At 39.3% G+C, this 15,675-nt stretch overlaps 1 protein-coding gene across 1 annotated transcript in view; it reads left to right on the top strand.

The window, feature by feature from the left end:
- The window catches only part of LOC105731139 (pregnancy zone protein-like), a 51,935-nt gene extending 37,021 nt beyond the window's left edge, over positions 1 to 14,914 (top strand). The window contains exons 18-36 of the mRNA XM_064377478.1: positions 1,022 to 1,133; positions 1,652 to 1,880; positions 2,375 to 2,501; positions 2,703 to 2,824; positions 3,040 to 3,091; positions 5,795 to 5,878; positions 6,421 to 6,597; positions 6,892 to 6,979; positions 7,624 to 7,780; positions 8,453 to 8,527; positions 8,815 to 8,992; positions 9,412 to 9,635; positions 10,550 to 10,774; positions 10,949 to 11,079; positions 11,428 to 11,518; positions 12,035 to 12,103; positions 12,472 to 12,574; positions 13,398 to 13,439; positions 14,111 to 14,914. Coding sequence (XP_064233548.1) covers positions 1,022 to 1,133; positions 1,652 to 1,880; positions 2,375 to 2,501; positions 2,703 to 2,824; positions 3,040 to 3,091; positions 5,795 to 5,878; positions 6,421 to 6,597; positions 6,892 to 6,979; positions 7,624 to 7,780; positions 8,453 to 8,527; positions 8,815 to 8,992; positions 9,412 to 9,635; positions 10,550 to 10,774; positions 10,949 to 11,079; positions 11,428 to 11,518; positions 12,035 to 12,103; positions 12,472 to 12,574; positions 13,398 to 13,439; positions 14,111 to 14,133 — 2,309 coding nt within the window. The 3' untranslated portion in view covers positions 14,134 to 14,914. The remainder of the gene's footprint in view (positions 1 to 1,021; positions 1,134 to 1,651; positions 1,881 to 2,374; positions 2,502 to 2,702; positions 2,825 to 3,039; positions 3,092 to 5,794; positions 5,879 to 6,420; positions 6,598 to 6,891; positions 6,980 to 7,623; positions 7,781 to 8,452; positions 8,528 to 8,814; positions 8,993 to 9,411; positions 9,636 to 10,549; positions 10,775 to 10,948; positions 11,080 to 11,427; positions 11,519 to 12,034; positions 12,104 to 12,471; positions 12,575 to 13,397; positions 13,440 to 14,110) is intronic.
- Positions 14,915 to 15,675: the final 761 nt, after the last annotated feature.

Genomic DNA, 15,675 nt, shown 5'->3' with positions numbered 1-15,675 from the left:
CTCTTAGTGTGTTTCAAGTATACCTGGAAATGAGGAAAAGCTGAAAAGGGCCTAACTTTCAAAATTCTTTTCTACTGTCATCAGGCCTAGAGAAATTTTTCTCTGCATGCTTGAATGTCTACTAAATTTATTTTTTAATAAAAAAATGAGGATGGCAGTAAAAAGTGTTAAAAAAAGTAAAGACATTTTAATACAGCAGATTCATTGGCTGGGAAGGCAAGGAGTAATGTTCTAGTTGAAAACAAAGAAGTCATTAAAGATATTTCCTTATCAGAAAAAAAATCCTAGAGAATAAATTTTTATTACCCCCATGAAGCACCCTTCCACCTTTGTGTATATTTTCATGTAGTCCTTTCCTGGGAATGCCTTCCCATTCACCTCTGCTTCCCATGCATCAATGATCACCTTAGGCTCTGCTTTGGTAAAGTCTTTTCCAGCCTATCTAAAGTTGATTGTCTTTTCATTCTTGACTCCCATTGTCTAAACCACATACTTTACCTTATCCTCTTGCTTATTGTTTATGTCTCCATATTCATTCAATGTTGAAACAAACAAAAAATCATTCCCGGAATCGTCTTGGTTAGCTAATATCCATTCCTCTTGTTTTATTCTCACTGCAAATGGAAAAGATGTGACCATAATTTCAGTGTAAGAGCAATATTTGGTGTATTAAATTACTCTTCATTCTGCCCTTCACCAGTTGAATAACCATCTTAGAGAGAGCTACATTTGCTTTTTTAAATCAACTTTTATTTTAGATTCAGGAGGTATGTGTACAGTTCATTTATTTTTATTTATAAAGAACAATATATTTAGCTCTAGATTCTATGTGAAGAAAAAATAGGGTTAGCCTTTCTGTAGGAAAGTGAACAAAATAACAAGCTGGAAGGTTAAATTGTTCCAATAATAAACATTCCCCAAGCATATGACCTTGTTCCACTTGAGAAATAAGGCAGCTATAAGAAATTGATGATAAAAATGAGGTTCACACTGGGGCCTGTGTGTTGTCTTCCGGGATCAGAACCAGAAATTATGTACCAAACGTTCGATGAAGAACTTCAGAGAATGCAAGTGGAAGAGATAGTCCGGAAGTACTTCCCTGAGACCTGGATCTGGGATTTGGTGGTAGTTGAGTAAGTTGTGTGTTGCCTGGAATTTAGTTTAGGAGAGGGTTTGAATCCTTGTGTGTGGCTGATGGTATCCTTGATTCCTGATCCTTTTAGTTCTGCTCTGCTCTTTTCTGGTAAACATTGAGGTGTACAGTTGGTTTATCTCACAATAAACAGTGATAATTTTTTTCCTAATTTGGTCTACAGATAACTAAAATAGTAGAAATAGGATGCTACCATCCCTCTTAAATAAAGGAAAGGGAAAGGGAGGGGAGGGAGATTGAAAGAAAGAACAAAAGGAAGGCAAAAATGTAAGAAAGAAGAAAGGAAGAAAGTGAGGGAGGGAGGGAAGAAGGGAGGAAGGGAGGGAGGAAGGGAAACACCTGAAGACCTCACTAGGAGCACCAATGCTTAGATCAGGTTCCGCATTTACCAAACTAGTTACTGAGTTATCATTTTCCAGGATCAGCCATAGTTTGTGTTAAAAAAAAAAAAAAAAAAAAAAGACTTGCTCACAGTCCTCTTCTCTGCTCCTTCACTAGCTCAGCAGGTGGAAGTGAGCTGGCGACGCAGGTCCCTGACACCATCACGGAGTGGAAGGCCAGCGCATTCTGCTTGTCTGGAACCACAGGGCTTGGCCTCTCTCCTACTGTGTCTCTTCAAGTCTTCCAGCCTTTCTTCCTAGAACTCACCCTCCCTTATTCTGTGGTGCGAGGAGAAGCCTTCACACTCAAAGCCACTGTGTTTAACTACTTGGCCTTTTGCATTCGGGTAAGGGCACTTCTCTGGAAGTGAATGAGAATAGAAGATAGTCACCTTTCATTACCAGGTCTCCTAGGTAACCCAGGAAATCAGAACTGCATGTGATATATCTTAATTTTGGAACAGACCTGATGCTAAGAGCAAAGGTACCTGACAGGTCCAAGGTGGTAAGGTTATATTCATTCAGGCTCCTATATCTGTGTATTCCTAAATTCAGACATTATGTCCACCTGATTGCTTCATGTTTTTCACTCTGACTAAAGAAAACATCTCTTTCTTCCGTTTGCACAAGGCTAAACCCTAAACACTTATCCTAATTCCTGTCAGCTTTTCAGTTTTCCTATTTCAAACACCTAAACGACAAGGTGTCCGGTAGAGTTGACCATGTTTGCTCAGCTTCTCAGTGCCTTTGGACTGACAGACATTGTCCATCCCAGCGTCTTCCCCAGTGTTCACCCTGTTCCGTGTCTCTTCACAAACTTGTGGTTGGGTGTGGGGGACAGGTCGTTGTGCAGCTGGAGGTCTCTTCTGCTTTCCTGGCTGTCCCAGTAGAGAAGAATGAAGAACCTCACTGTATCTGTAGAAACGGACGGAAAACCGTGTCCTGGACTGTGACCCCAAAGTCACTGGGTGAGTAGTAACGCTATTAGCAAATTCCACTTCATGTGCTGAGATGATTTGTTTTCTGCACTGACCCCAATACATGCTTTTTCTCTTCCTTTAATACTAATCAAGAGGAAGCCAACCCCTGGACACATTGAGGAAACTTAAAAAGAAGAAACTGTTCAATATAGAATCACCATTTAACTGCTTGAGAACTTTATTCCCCAGGAAAGGTGAATTTCACAGCTACCGCAGAAGCCGTGCATTTTCAGGAAATGTGTGACAATCAGGTGACTGACGTCCCAAGACATGCACCAAAGGACACTGTAGTCAAGCCCTTACTAGTTGAGGTACGTGAGTTTACTCTCTGTGAGTCTCAGAGGCCTTATGACTGCATATGGCATTATCTAATATGCACCTGACAGTAACATTTCATTCCCAAGAATGTGGGTAGATCTACAGTCCAATTTTTCACCAACATTTTCTCCTTTGCTTTCAAGTGTTTAATTTTTCTCCTGCACATTCAGTATCGCTTTACTGTTTTATTTTTGTTGTCAACATAAAGCCTGAAGGAATAGCCAAGGAGGAAACTTTCAACACGCTACTCTGTGCATCAGGTAAGTGTAATAAATAGAGAACATTTTCATGTTAAGTAACTTGCCAGAGTATATAGTTGTGGAATGTCTTTTGGGGACATGCTTTTCCCTGAGAGAGAGAAAAAAACTCTTACCCTCCTCCAAATCTAAGGACATTTGATGAAAACCGTTGTCCTGATGAAAATCACTTGGAACGAGGCTGCATTTTCTTAGCGGAATAAACAGAGAGTGCTTTTTAGGATAAAGTATTATTATCAAATTTTAAGAATAAAGAAATGAGCATAGACACTATGAAAGACTTGCTTAGACACTGAAAAGCTCTTGCCTAATAATAAGGACTAAGGCTGTTGACCTCAGGACATGGTTCTTTCTAATACATCTGTGTTTCTCAAATGTTTTCCTAAACGGTGTTCAAAATATTGAAATATCTGGGTGACATTAGTGTGATTTATTATTCAATTAACAGTTTAAATGTACTCATGTTTTTACTTAAGTATTTTAAAAGGAACTCCAGGTCACTAACTTGTATAGAAAACTAATATGTTACTAATATTATTAACATAACAATATAAAAATTACCACTATATTGAAAGAGAAGGGGAAAAGCTAACACTTTGTAAAAATTTATTTAAGAGATCATTAAAAATTCAACTCTGTGACATTTTCAATCATCTTGTGGATAGGGACCAGTCTGCAGATCTCTCTTCTCTACATGAGGAGCCCTGGGTAAAACCATCTAGTCAATGGCTTTAATAACAACTATGTATTAGTGTCCAAAATTTACAACTGTGATTCCCACCTTTTTCCTGAACTCAGACTCACGTAGTCAACTGCACACTCCTATCCATTTACAGGCTTGTAGGTCTTATAGGCATATCAAAATTAGCAAGTTTAAAACTGAGTGTCTGCTCGTCCTCACAAACCGGCTCCTCCCTCAATTTCCTTCATCTCAGATGATGAAAAGTCCATTCTTCTACTTGGGGGGGAGAAACCTTCAGAGTTCTTCTTTACTGTGCTCTTTCCCTTACACTCCCTACCCAATCCATGCACAAATCTAGTCCATTCCGCCTTCAAATTGTATCCAGAATCTGCCCGCTCCTCTCCATCTCTGCTACTCTAGTCCTTTCACTTGCAGGCTCTCAATAGCTTTCTAACTGGTCTACTGATCATCTCTTCTTATTCTCCTTCAGCAAGAGGGATCCTTTAAAGCATGTGTCAGATCATGTCCCTCCTCTTCTCCACCCTTTCAGAAATCTTCCTTATCCCCCAAAGTTAAAGTCTCAGTTTTTAATGCCACTTAGAAACCCTTGCTACTCCCATGACTTCACATCTTCCTAATCTCTCCTTTGCTCACTCCGTGCCGGCCACACTGACCTCCTTCTTCCTGTTGGAATACAACCAGCATGCTTCATTCTCTGGAGTCCTTTTACTTTTTGTTCCTTTTTCCTGGAAGTATCTTCTCCCAGGTTTCAGCAAATCTGGGCTCCCTGACTTACTTAGAGTCTCTGCTCATATAGGAATTTTTATCAATGAGGTTTTCCATAGGGAGCTCCTCCCCACATCCTGCACTTCCTGACCTGCCTTGTTTTACTAGCTCACCATAGAAATATTTACCCTGCTTTAATTTTCTCTAAAACACTTACCAACATCTAGCATACTAAATATACTCTTGCTTCTTCATCTTACTCCTCCCCTACAAACGAAATCTCCAGGAGGCCAGGATATTTGTTTTGAAAGTTTCAGTAGCATTGTACTTAAAACAGAACCTGGTACCTAGCATATACTGAATACAAATGAATGGAAGGAGTGTAATTCTTGAAAAGCACTAACAATAGTAGAAATTAATATAAATCATGAAGAGAAGGAAACGCGTATACCCTAAGTATCTGCCTAGAAGAAAAGCTGTAGAAATTTAGCACAAACGTATGTGATGAATATGAACTTCACTGAGAGATGAATCACGGCTTTAAGGGAAACTTGGATTGCTTCAAATAAATTATATAATAACTGAGCCAGGCATGATGGCTCACAGCTGTAATTCCAGCACGTTGGGAGATGGAGGTGGACAAATCGCTTTAGGCCAGAAGTTCAAGACCAGCTGGGCCAACTGCCTCTCTACAAAAAATGCAAAAATTAGCCAGGCATGGTAGTACATACCTGTAATCCCAGATACTCAGGTGACTGAGGCACAAGAATCATTTGAACCCGGGAAGCAGAGGTTGCAGTGAGATCATGGCACTATACTTCAGCCTGGGTGACAAGAGTGAGACTCTGTCTCAAAAAAAAAAAAAAAAGGCCAGGCGTGGTGGCTCACGCCTGTAATCCCAGCACTTTGGGAGGCCGAGGCAGGTGGATCACGAGGTCAGGAGTTTGAGACCAGCCTGACCAACATGGTGAAACCTCGTCTCCACTAAAAATAAAAAATTAGCTGGGCTTGGTGGCACACGCCTGTAATCCCAGCTACTCAGGAGGCTGAGGCATGAGAGTTGCCTGAATCTGGGAGGCAGAGGTTGCAGTGAGCCAAGATCGTGCCACTGCACTCCAGCCTGGGCGACAGAGTGAGACTTCATCTCAAAAAAAGAAAAAAAAGAAGAAGAAGACGTTATATAATGACCAAGGAAAATACAAGGTTGGATCTAGATGATGGAGAGGAAAAGGATTCATGACAAAAATAGAACATTTCTCTCATTTTCCCCTCCTTTACATGTGTTTGTCTTTCATTAGATACTGGAGTATCTGAAAAGGTGTCACTGAATGTTCCTTCAAATGTGGTTGAAGGATCTCCCAGGGCAACATATTCAGTTTTGGGTGAGTCTTTCAGCCCGAGGGAAGCAGCTGTCTAGCTCTATAATTCTAGTGCATGGGCCCCACCAACCATGATTCATGAGGTCTCTGACAATAGGCACTGAATTGAGAGAAAACACTAAGCTAGGGATTATACTATGTTACAGTTGGAAAGGGGGTTGAATAGATATTGTTCTACATATTATGCCTTGAAATACTCTAAAAGGAAAGGGTCACCTCTCTGGGCCCTCATCTTCAAGCAATTTACTAGGTGATATTGCTTCGTAGTCAATTTGAAAACGGTTGTGATTGAGTTTTACCAGGCACGTGGAGCATGAGGAAAGATAGATCACCTACCATTCAGTTTCTTCCCTGCTTTCTCCATCCTTGAACCATCTACTTTATTTTCTCACCTTTTGTTTTCCTCCATATTTCTTGTTTTTTCACTTTTTAAAGTCTTCTTGTCCTTCCCTATATAGGTCATTTGGCCTCTCAGTCAGCTAACAATCTGTTTTCCTAGCCCAATACCAACCATCTCTGATTTCTTTACAACTTTTATTCCACAGGTGATATACTAGGCTCTGTGGTACAAAACCTTCAGAACCTTCTCCAGATGCCCTATGGTTGTGGAGAGCAGAATATGGTCCTTTTTGTTCCCAACATTTATGTTCTGAACTATCTGAGTACAACACGACAGCTGACAGAGGAGATCAAGGCCAAAGCCATCAACTACCTCATCAGTGGTGAGAGATTACCTCAAAAGGAAGAGCCTTAGTTAATCTCTTAGACATTTTATGGTGAACTAAAATCAACATCTCTTTCATTAAGATTGATAGCCATTGTTGTGAATTTCAATAAAATGTCCCAATATACAAGTAGAAAATGCAATAGTATCATCAAACCTGTTGCTGGGGGTTGGGAGAAATTTTAATTAAATATTAGTTACCCTGTTATTCCTAACAGCACTGAGAAAAAAAGCTTAATAATCCTCCAATGTCTTTGCCATTTTAGTAAATCTGTGAACACTTCCTCTTCAGGGTACCAAAGGCAATTGAATTATAAGCACATAGATGGTTCCTACAGCACCTTTGGGGACCATGATGGTAGCAGCAAGGGAAACACTTGGTAAGATTATTCTTTCCCTGTCCTCTCTCTAGATCCATGACATTCCAGGATTCTAGAAATAGCTACTCTCTAATATCTGGAGTTTTTGTGGAAAATTGTTAGTCTTTAAATAACACATGTGCTGTATGTATCATTCCTGTTGGGTAATCTCAACATGACGTCTCTGAAAGCTTACCTGCTGTGTTAACACAGCTGAAAGTAGTGAAATAAGAATCTTCTAAATGGAAATATAAGGCAGAAAATGTCATTCTATAAAATGACAGAGGAAGAAGCTTCTACACTCTGCATTAAAGAAGGAGAGAAGGGAGAGGACAGAAGGAGGCTGTGAAGCAGGAAAATCAGAACAGGTCATTCTGGAAATGCAGTTTTGATGGTGGGGAGGCTTGGAGGCTCCGACAAATGATCCATAACAAAAAATTTAAAAAGCATTAACTCGGAGAAACCAATAAAGTTGAGAGGTAATAAAAGATTTTGAGATGTTTGCTGGACTAGAGTATATTCAGCTCTTATATACTATTTCCCCATCAATTCCTGCCAGTGATCTTCTCTGCTTAATTGTGAAGAACAGTGTCTGGAGGCAGTAGACAAAGTCAGCTGTGGAAATGAGGTGGTCCTCATGTCTGCGTCTCTGTTTTGCTGGACAGGCTCACTGCATTTGTGCTCAAGTCCTTTACTCAAGCCCGATCGTACATCTTTGTGGATGACTCACACCTCAGGGATGCCTTCATGTGGCTCTCAGAGAGACAAAAGGAAAATGGCTGTTTCCAACGCTCTGGATCACTGCTGAACAATGCTATTATGGTGATGCCTTCTCTATTTTTGTTCTGGTCCCTGAAGATAGTGATATGTGGGAGGAAATGATGTCTGAATTGAGTCCTCCTGTCTTAGTGACATAGATTTCAGGAAGAATGGTGGACTCTAAATCTGCTGCAATCTAGCAGTACCTTAGTAGTTTTATATTAAATAAAAATAGTGTTCAAAAAAACTCCAAAGTCGAACACATTATAAAAAGTGAGGGCCGGGCGTGGTGGCTCACGCCTGTAATCCCAGCACTTTGGGAGGCCGAGGCGGGCAGATCACGAGGTCAAGAGATCGAAACCATCCTGGTCAACATGGTGAAACCCCGTCTCTACTAAAAATACAAAAATTAGCTGGGCATGGTGGCGTGCACCTGTAGTCTCAGCTACTCAGGAGACTCAGGCAGGAGAATTGCTTCAACCCAGGAGGCGGAGATTGCAGTGAGCCAAGATTGTGCCACTGCACTCCAGTCTGGTGCCTGGCAACAGAGTGAGACTCTGTTTCAAAAAAAAAAAAAGTGAGAATTTTAGGGTAGAGGAGGAAGGGGAGAAAATCAACATTCTAGCACAAGACAAGAAACCGTCTAGTGAAGATGTCAAAGGGAAAAGAAGTTTTAGCAGATGCTGCCTCATGACTGTTGAAGTGTTTGAGTCTCTCTGCCTCTGATCCCTACAGGGTGGGGTGGACGATGAGGTGACACTCTCTGCCTACATCACCATTGCTATGCTGGAGATGAGACTGCCTGCCACAGTATGTTCACACACACCCCCTGTACCACCTTCACACATGTAAAAAGCAAAATTATGATGTGATGGATCCCTGAGGCAAATTAATTGTGATTTTTATGGAATTTAATTTTGGTATATTTCACTGGAATATAAAGGACCAGATCCTTTTGGAAGCAGCAGAGGAAACTCCTCTCTGGTCAGAACTGTGAGGTTACACAGGCACATTAGGGTTTTTAATCTACAGTTAGCCTGGGGAAGCTCATTCACCTGGTTCTGCTATTTAACAACAGCCTTTCATCTTCTTCATAGAGCCCAAGGGTCAGTAGGGCCCTGTTCTGCCTTGAAACGGCCTGGAGATCCACCTCAGAGGCCCAAGGAAGTCTTGTCTATACCAAAGCATTATTGGCTTATGCCTTTGCCCTAGCAGGAAACCAGGTCAAGCGAAGAGAGCTGCTTGAATCATTAAACAGAGAGGCCGTGAAAGAAGGTAAGAGCTGCTACTGCAAAGTTTACTTCTAACAACCACCAGTGACCAGAAGAAGGGAGGATACCTCTACTGAGCTCAGGCCTATCATGCTACCTTAATTTAGTGACAGTGAGAATAATTATCATTGATCTAAGACTGGAATTATTTAGATAGCATGGATCATTTTAGTAATCTACACAGTATAGACTCTATACAGTCCCAGCTTCTAATATCACATACATGTAACAGACACACAGGCTCAATGTTATTCTCTGGAACTTTACTTTCTTGATAAAGATTTATTTGATGGTGACTAATGCTTTCACTTCATTAAAATGAAAGGTCAATTTATTAGGTGAACTATAATGATAATCATCACTCATGGACTAGATTTTGAAACCATTCTTTAAGTTAAAATTCTACCCTTTTCCATGTCAAAGAGGATTCAATCCACTGGCAACATCCTGGGAAACTTCAGGAAGCTGAGACACTCTATTCTCAATTCCGGGCTCCCTCTGTGGAAGTGGAGATGGCATCTTATGTGCTCCTTGCCTATGTTACTGTCCAGCCTGCCCCATCTTCAGAGGACCTGTCTGTGGCATCACGTATTGTGAAGTGGATTACCAAGCAGCAAAACCCCCATGGGGGCTTCTCCTCCACTCAGGTCTGTGGGAAGACTCTAGAAGGAAACATAAATTTATTAACAAATATGAAGACATAAGCATCTCCTGGGAGTTGACTAATGGAATACATCGTATTTCTAATTCACACTTTCTCCATCCCTCCATTGGCAGACAAGTTTCAGTCTTACTATCTTATAAATGGATTACTGCTCTGTCCTCTTTATATTCCCTCCTCTCTTAACTCTCTAGTGGACCCCCAGCCACGCAGGTAGGTTTGTCTTGACAAACCAATGTCTTCATGGGATTACTTCCCTTAGAAAATAAATCTTCTTTTTCACCCAAAGCCTAAAATTACCTAGTATTTTATCCAAAATATTTTCTCCCCCCGGTAAACATGAGTGCACCAACCTGATGAGGCGGATCCCTTTGCTTTTTCCAGAATTGGCTCACTGCAGTTTACATGACTTCGCATAGAGCATTCCCCACCCTGATGCCTCTCTTCTGTCTACATAAACCCTGCTCATTATTCAGAGATAATCCTATTTCTCACCTTCTTCAGTCTTCTCTTACTGTTCTAATCCATATTTTCTTCTCTCTTTTCTGAACTTTTATAACAAATATTGTTACATAAATGTATAAATTGTTACATAAATGAAATAGCCTGGGCTTGTGTCAAATATCTGAGTCTTATCTCCATATGTATATTGTAAACTAGCTGAATGATGTATAAATCTAGCTGAATGCTATAAAAAACTAGCTGAACTTTGTATAAATTTACCTTCAAAGTACCTAGAATAGTTTGTCATTACTAACCAGATTGAACTGAATTGAAATCGAGTTAGTCGACTGTGTTTGTGACTAAATAATTCTGAAAAATAAGTGTAGTTCTGGTTTACATCCAGTGTGGGTTTGTTACTTTCCTCACCTGTGATTTCTATACCCATTATTTTTTCAGGACACAGTGGTGGCTCTTCAAGCCCTCTCCAAATATGGAACAGCAACTTTCACCAACAGTGAGAAAGCAGCTTTGGTTACTGTCAAAGGTTACTTTAGCGAAGGCTTCTCTAAAGACTTCCAAGTGGATGATGCCAACTGCCTGCTGCTGCAGAAGGTCCAGTTGCCAAAGGTTCCAGGGGAGTACACCACAACCGTGTCAGGGTCAGGGTGTGTGTACCTCCAGGTGAGACTCTGGGATTTAGGATATGCTGCAAATGGGAGAGAAAGTCTCAAGAGTTATAATTGAATTTCAGAACAAGAAAAAGAAATGTGTGTTAAGGGAAGGTATGAATTATCTGGAACAGATTATGAGACAATTTGAGTGTAAAAAATGAAGGATTTTTTTCATTTGTTTTAGATATCCCTGAGATATAACATCCTACCCAAGAAAAAAGACAAAGAACCCTTCGCTCTGCAGGTTAATACTCTCCCCACGAATTGTGATGGAGCGGATGCTCACAGAAAGTTCCAGATTCACATCAACATTAGGTAACTCCTAGATCATGACCAGACCTTTTGCACCAACCTAATAGAGTATGGAGAAATTGATTTTCTTATGTGGGGAAACTCCACTAAGCCACACATAATGAATATGGAATTCTTGCAGTGTTTATTAACAAGAAAATTTTCTGGAAAAGCCTTCACATTAAGAATATGATATTGCAATATCTGATGAGTGTGAGCTTAAAGTGATGGTTTTTCCAAACAACCGTAACAGAAACAGATACAGCAGATGTAGTAACTTAGTGTTAGAAATAAAAGGTAAAGAGAGTTTGTCTTGAATGAATCCCAAAAAATTTTGTTTGAATCCCTCATTCCTATGCTTTGATTTTATAGTTATACTGGGGACCGACCCAGCTCCAACATGGTCATTGTTGATGTGAAGATGGTATCAGGCTTCATTCCTATAAAACAATCAGTTAAACAGGTAATCCCTGGATCCCTTGCAAATAGTAAAGTCATGATAAATGCTGGCATTTATCGTTGTCAATTTGACTTTATTGATGGACTTTTCAAGAGGTGTTTTCCCTCAAAATTGCTTCTCTAGTAGGCATCTCTATCATATTAATAGGGTGTCTTGGTTATATGGTGTCAAGTGTAGGCATAAGTCAGAAACACGATAAATAATGTTCCAACAGGCCCAAGACACCTAGTTATGTGGAATGGTATTGAATTATTTTCCAGATATATATAAGAAGAGAAAAGGATATATGTGTGTATACATGCATATATATATCACATATGTATCTGCATATATACTTATAGCATATATAGAGAATATAAGTTCGATAAGTATTACTATTGTTATCATTATTATTCTTGAAGAAATAAAAATTATCCATTTGGATGTCCGAGAAGCTGTTTAGATCATGAATACCTGAAAACTGCTGCCAGTATAAAATTTTCTCATTCCATATTTCTGGCTTATCCTCTTGATCAACAGCTCCAGACACAGCCCCAGATTCAGAGGACTGAAGTGAGCACCAACCATGTCCTAATCTACTTTGAAAAGGTAAGACTTTCTGTGACTCTGCTAGATCTGGAATAACACCTAGAAGTTCTAACAAACCATAACAGATTCCAAATAGTGCTGTTCACATATACAAGTGAGAGAGGACAAAGTGGCTATAAAAAGAAATGAAACGTGGACTGTCAACAGGCTTGATTTATTGCATTTGGCTGTCCACGAAATTGTCTCTTTTGTCCTTTTTTTATCTATCATTGAGTATGTTATGCAGATTCCAGAATTCTGCTTTCTTTTCACAGGTTTTGGTACAGATGCATAGCATAACTACAGGGTTTGATAATATCTTATGAGGAGAGGACAGTAACTAACAACTAAGTTAATCTTTGATTTCAATTGTTTTCCTGTCTCTCCAGCTAACAAATCAAAACTGGCATTTTTCCTTCTTGGTGGAACAAGACATCCAAGTGAAGAATTTAAAACCAGCTATGGTAAAAGCCTATGATTATTATGAGACAGGTGAGTGAGATTCAGACATGCTGAGCTTTGAAATGAAAAAACAAACAAACAAACAAACTACTAACTTAGTAAAGGATTACCTTAACTAATGCAAAGCTTCACAATCTTTCACTGGGGAAAAAAGTGAGTTTGTGGGCACTGGATAATCATGTTCTTGTATATCAACCTCTCATGTCTGCTGCAAACAAGTCTTAGAGTCATTCTTATGAATTGACCATAAGGCAATGAGAGGGTCCATTCTGTCTACAGTTCCCTATAAAGTTGTTTGTCCTGGGCTGAATTATTCCAAAGAGATAAGAAGAGTACAATAACTGAAAAAACATGTCTCAGTGTTGATGTGCGACATGAGATCTAAAATTAAATCTGTTTTTGACTTGTGCTTCGATTAGGCTCACACAATTTGGAGAACTTTGTAATATAGCAGGAAATATTTTCATTTACTCATGGCTTTGAGCTAGAAAATACCAGCATTGTAGCGCGATGGTAGTGCTAAAACTTTTCTTCTTTCATTAAGGAAAGGTTCATAGAGGAAGGTGCAATTCCAATGAGAAAAGCGCAGCTGTGAAAAGGCAGTATCTACAGAGTCCTGTAACTACACTCAGGCACACCACCTGCGCACCTGCCTCTCAATTCTGTTCCCAAGCCAGATTTTCTTTAGTTTCCTCCCACCAATCCCAAACAGCTTAACAGAGAAGCCATTTTTATTGGCTCTATAGTGAGGCTTTCTACTTTCTTAGCTTACACAGTTTATTTACGATTCACATCTTAGGTGCTTATGCCTGAATGTCTTCACTCGTTCTGTCCAATAATTTCTGTGTTTCAGATGAATTCACCTTTGAAGAATACAATGCCCCTTGCAGTGCTGGTAAAGTATAAATGGTTCAATGTAACTCCAGTTGAAAGAAACTAAATAAGCGTTTCAGTTAAACAGTAAAGTCTAATCCCAACTTCAAAATAAATAAGCATCTCAATTCTCCGCATACGGCTGCTTCTTGTGATGAATGTATTCTTTCCAAATCCTAAAATCCCCTGATGTACCATATACAAATTGAACTATATCAAATGTATTATAGAATTTCTCAGAAAAAAAATGCAAGTTAAACAGAATTACTGGTGTCTTCGATGACTTGTTTGAAGATGAATCCAAGAATTTGCCACATATAAAAACTAAATTATCTAATATGTAGTTTCCATTCTATACCCAGTGGTGATAAATTCACACCAATAGCCTTTCTAGGATATTTCTAAGTGTACACTAGTTAAAGTCAAGAAATTTGTCACTGTAATTATGCATATAGCACAGCATGAAAGGTGTGATCTATAAGACCTTCCTTTAGGCTGATTGACAGTGTTCATCTTTGACACAGAATTTGCCATGAAACCTTTGCTTCTCTATTTTTAAATATGAAAAAACGGAGAACATCCCTATCATTAAAAGTTACTAAGTTCAAATATTTATAATTGAAATATAAAGAATTATTCTTGAATAGGTCACAGAATTTTCCTAATATTTCTCCCTTTTCTTTTACTATTTAGAATCTCAACAAGGAAATGCTTGAAAACAGGAACTTATGGATCTCATCAGATGAACTTCTTCAGAAATGAAGAACAGACTTACCGAGAGAGGACAGTAAGAGAAAGAAGGGAAGATCATTGGAAATATATAAAATTTGTATGTTGAATAAATTTATGGCATTTATAACTCTAGCTTTTCTTTTGTTCTTTATCAATATCATATTCCCTTTCTTGAATATGTATCTATTCTCCATAGCATTTATTAAATAGCAAAAAAGCTATACAAAGAGGTACACTCAAAAATGCTACAGATGAATTAAAGTGGAAATCAAAAAAATGTCAACTAACCCACAAAAAGGAAAAAGAAAATGGTTTTTCCAAACATTGGAAACAACTATAAGTCCATGACAGATGAACGGTTTGGCAGTCTGTGGCTCATCCTTACAACTAGTTCTGCTGGACAGTGAAGAGGAACAGACGACTGACATACACAACGACTTGAGTGCGTCTCAGAAGCGTTAGGCTGCATGGGGAAAAAAAAGCCAATCCCAAAAGGTCACAGTCTGTATGATTTCTTTTATGGGTGTGACTGTAAGTGGGTAGCATTAAAGAGTTTTTGTGGTGATGAAATCCTGCATGTGTGGAAGCAAAATCCTGCTTCCGATTTTTGGATTTAATTCCATCTCAAATTATTTTCTTGTTTATTGGGTGGTGAGTAAGTGAGTATTTAAATTGACTTTTTTTCCATGTGGCTTTCTAATGGTCCTATTAACACTGATTAACCAATTCAATCTTTTCCTGCTAATAAAAAAAAAAAAAAGAAAGGACCAGGTGTGGTGGCTCACGCCTGTAATCTCAGCACTTTGGGAGGCTGAGGTGGGCGGATCACGAGGTCAAGAGATTGAGACCATCCTGGCCAACGTGGTAAAACCCCGTCTCTACTAAAAATACAAAAATTAGCTGGGTGTGGTGGTGTGTGCCTGTAATCCCAGCTACTCGGGAGGCTGAGTCAGGAGAATTGCTTGAAGAAGAGATGTGGAGGTTGCAGTGAGCTGAGATTGCGCCACTGCACTCCAGCCTGGCAGCTGGCGACATAGTGAGACTCTGTCTCAAAATAAATAAATAAATAAATAAATAAATAAAATAAACAATGCCTCCTTTATCACATAATAAATTATCATGTATACTAAGGCTAGTTTCTGAATGGTCTATTCTAGTCCATTGAGTACCTGGTCTGTTCTTTCATAAGGATTAAAATATTTGAATTACTGTAGCTTAATAAAATGCTTTAATAACTGCTATGGCTGATGTATTTTCATTTCTCTGTTTTCACTTTTTCTTTGTATTACTGATTTGTGTCCCTACCAAATCTCGTGTTGAATTGTAATCCTCAGAATTGGAGGTGGGGTCTGGTGGAAGGTGATTAGATCATGGGGGTGAATCCTTCATTGATGGTTTAGCACCATCCCCTTGCTGTTGTTCTCATGATAGAGTTCTGCCAGTTCTGGTTATGTAAAAGTGTGTAGCACCTCCTGCACACCTTGCTCATCATGTTAGAAGCCTGGCTCCCTTTCAGCCTTCTGCCA

The sequence above is a fragment of the Aotus nancymaae genome, unplaced genomic scaffold, assembly GCF_030222135.1.
Source record: "Aotus nancymaae isolate 86718 unplaced genomic scaffold, 86718_ANA_hifiasm-v0.15.2.pri h1tg000016l, whole genome shotgun sequence".
NCBI classification, from domain to species: domain Eukaryota; kingdom Metazoa; phylum Chordata; class Mammalia; order Primates; family Aotidae; genus Aotus; species Aotus nancymaae.
The sequence above is the reverse complement of the archived record's forward strand: the minus strand, read 5'-3'. Positions and strand labels throughout refer to the sequence as shown.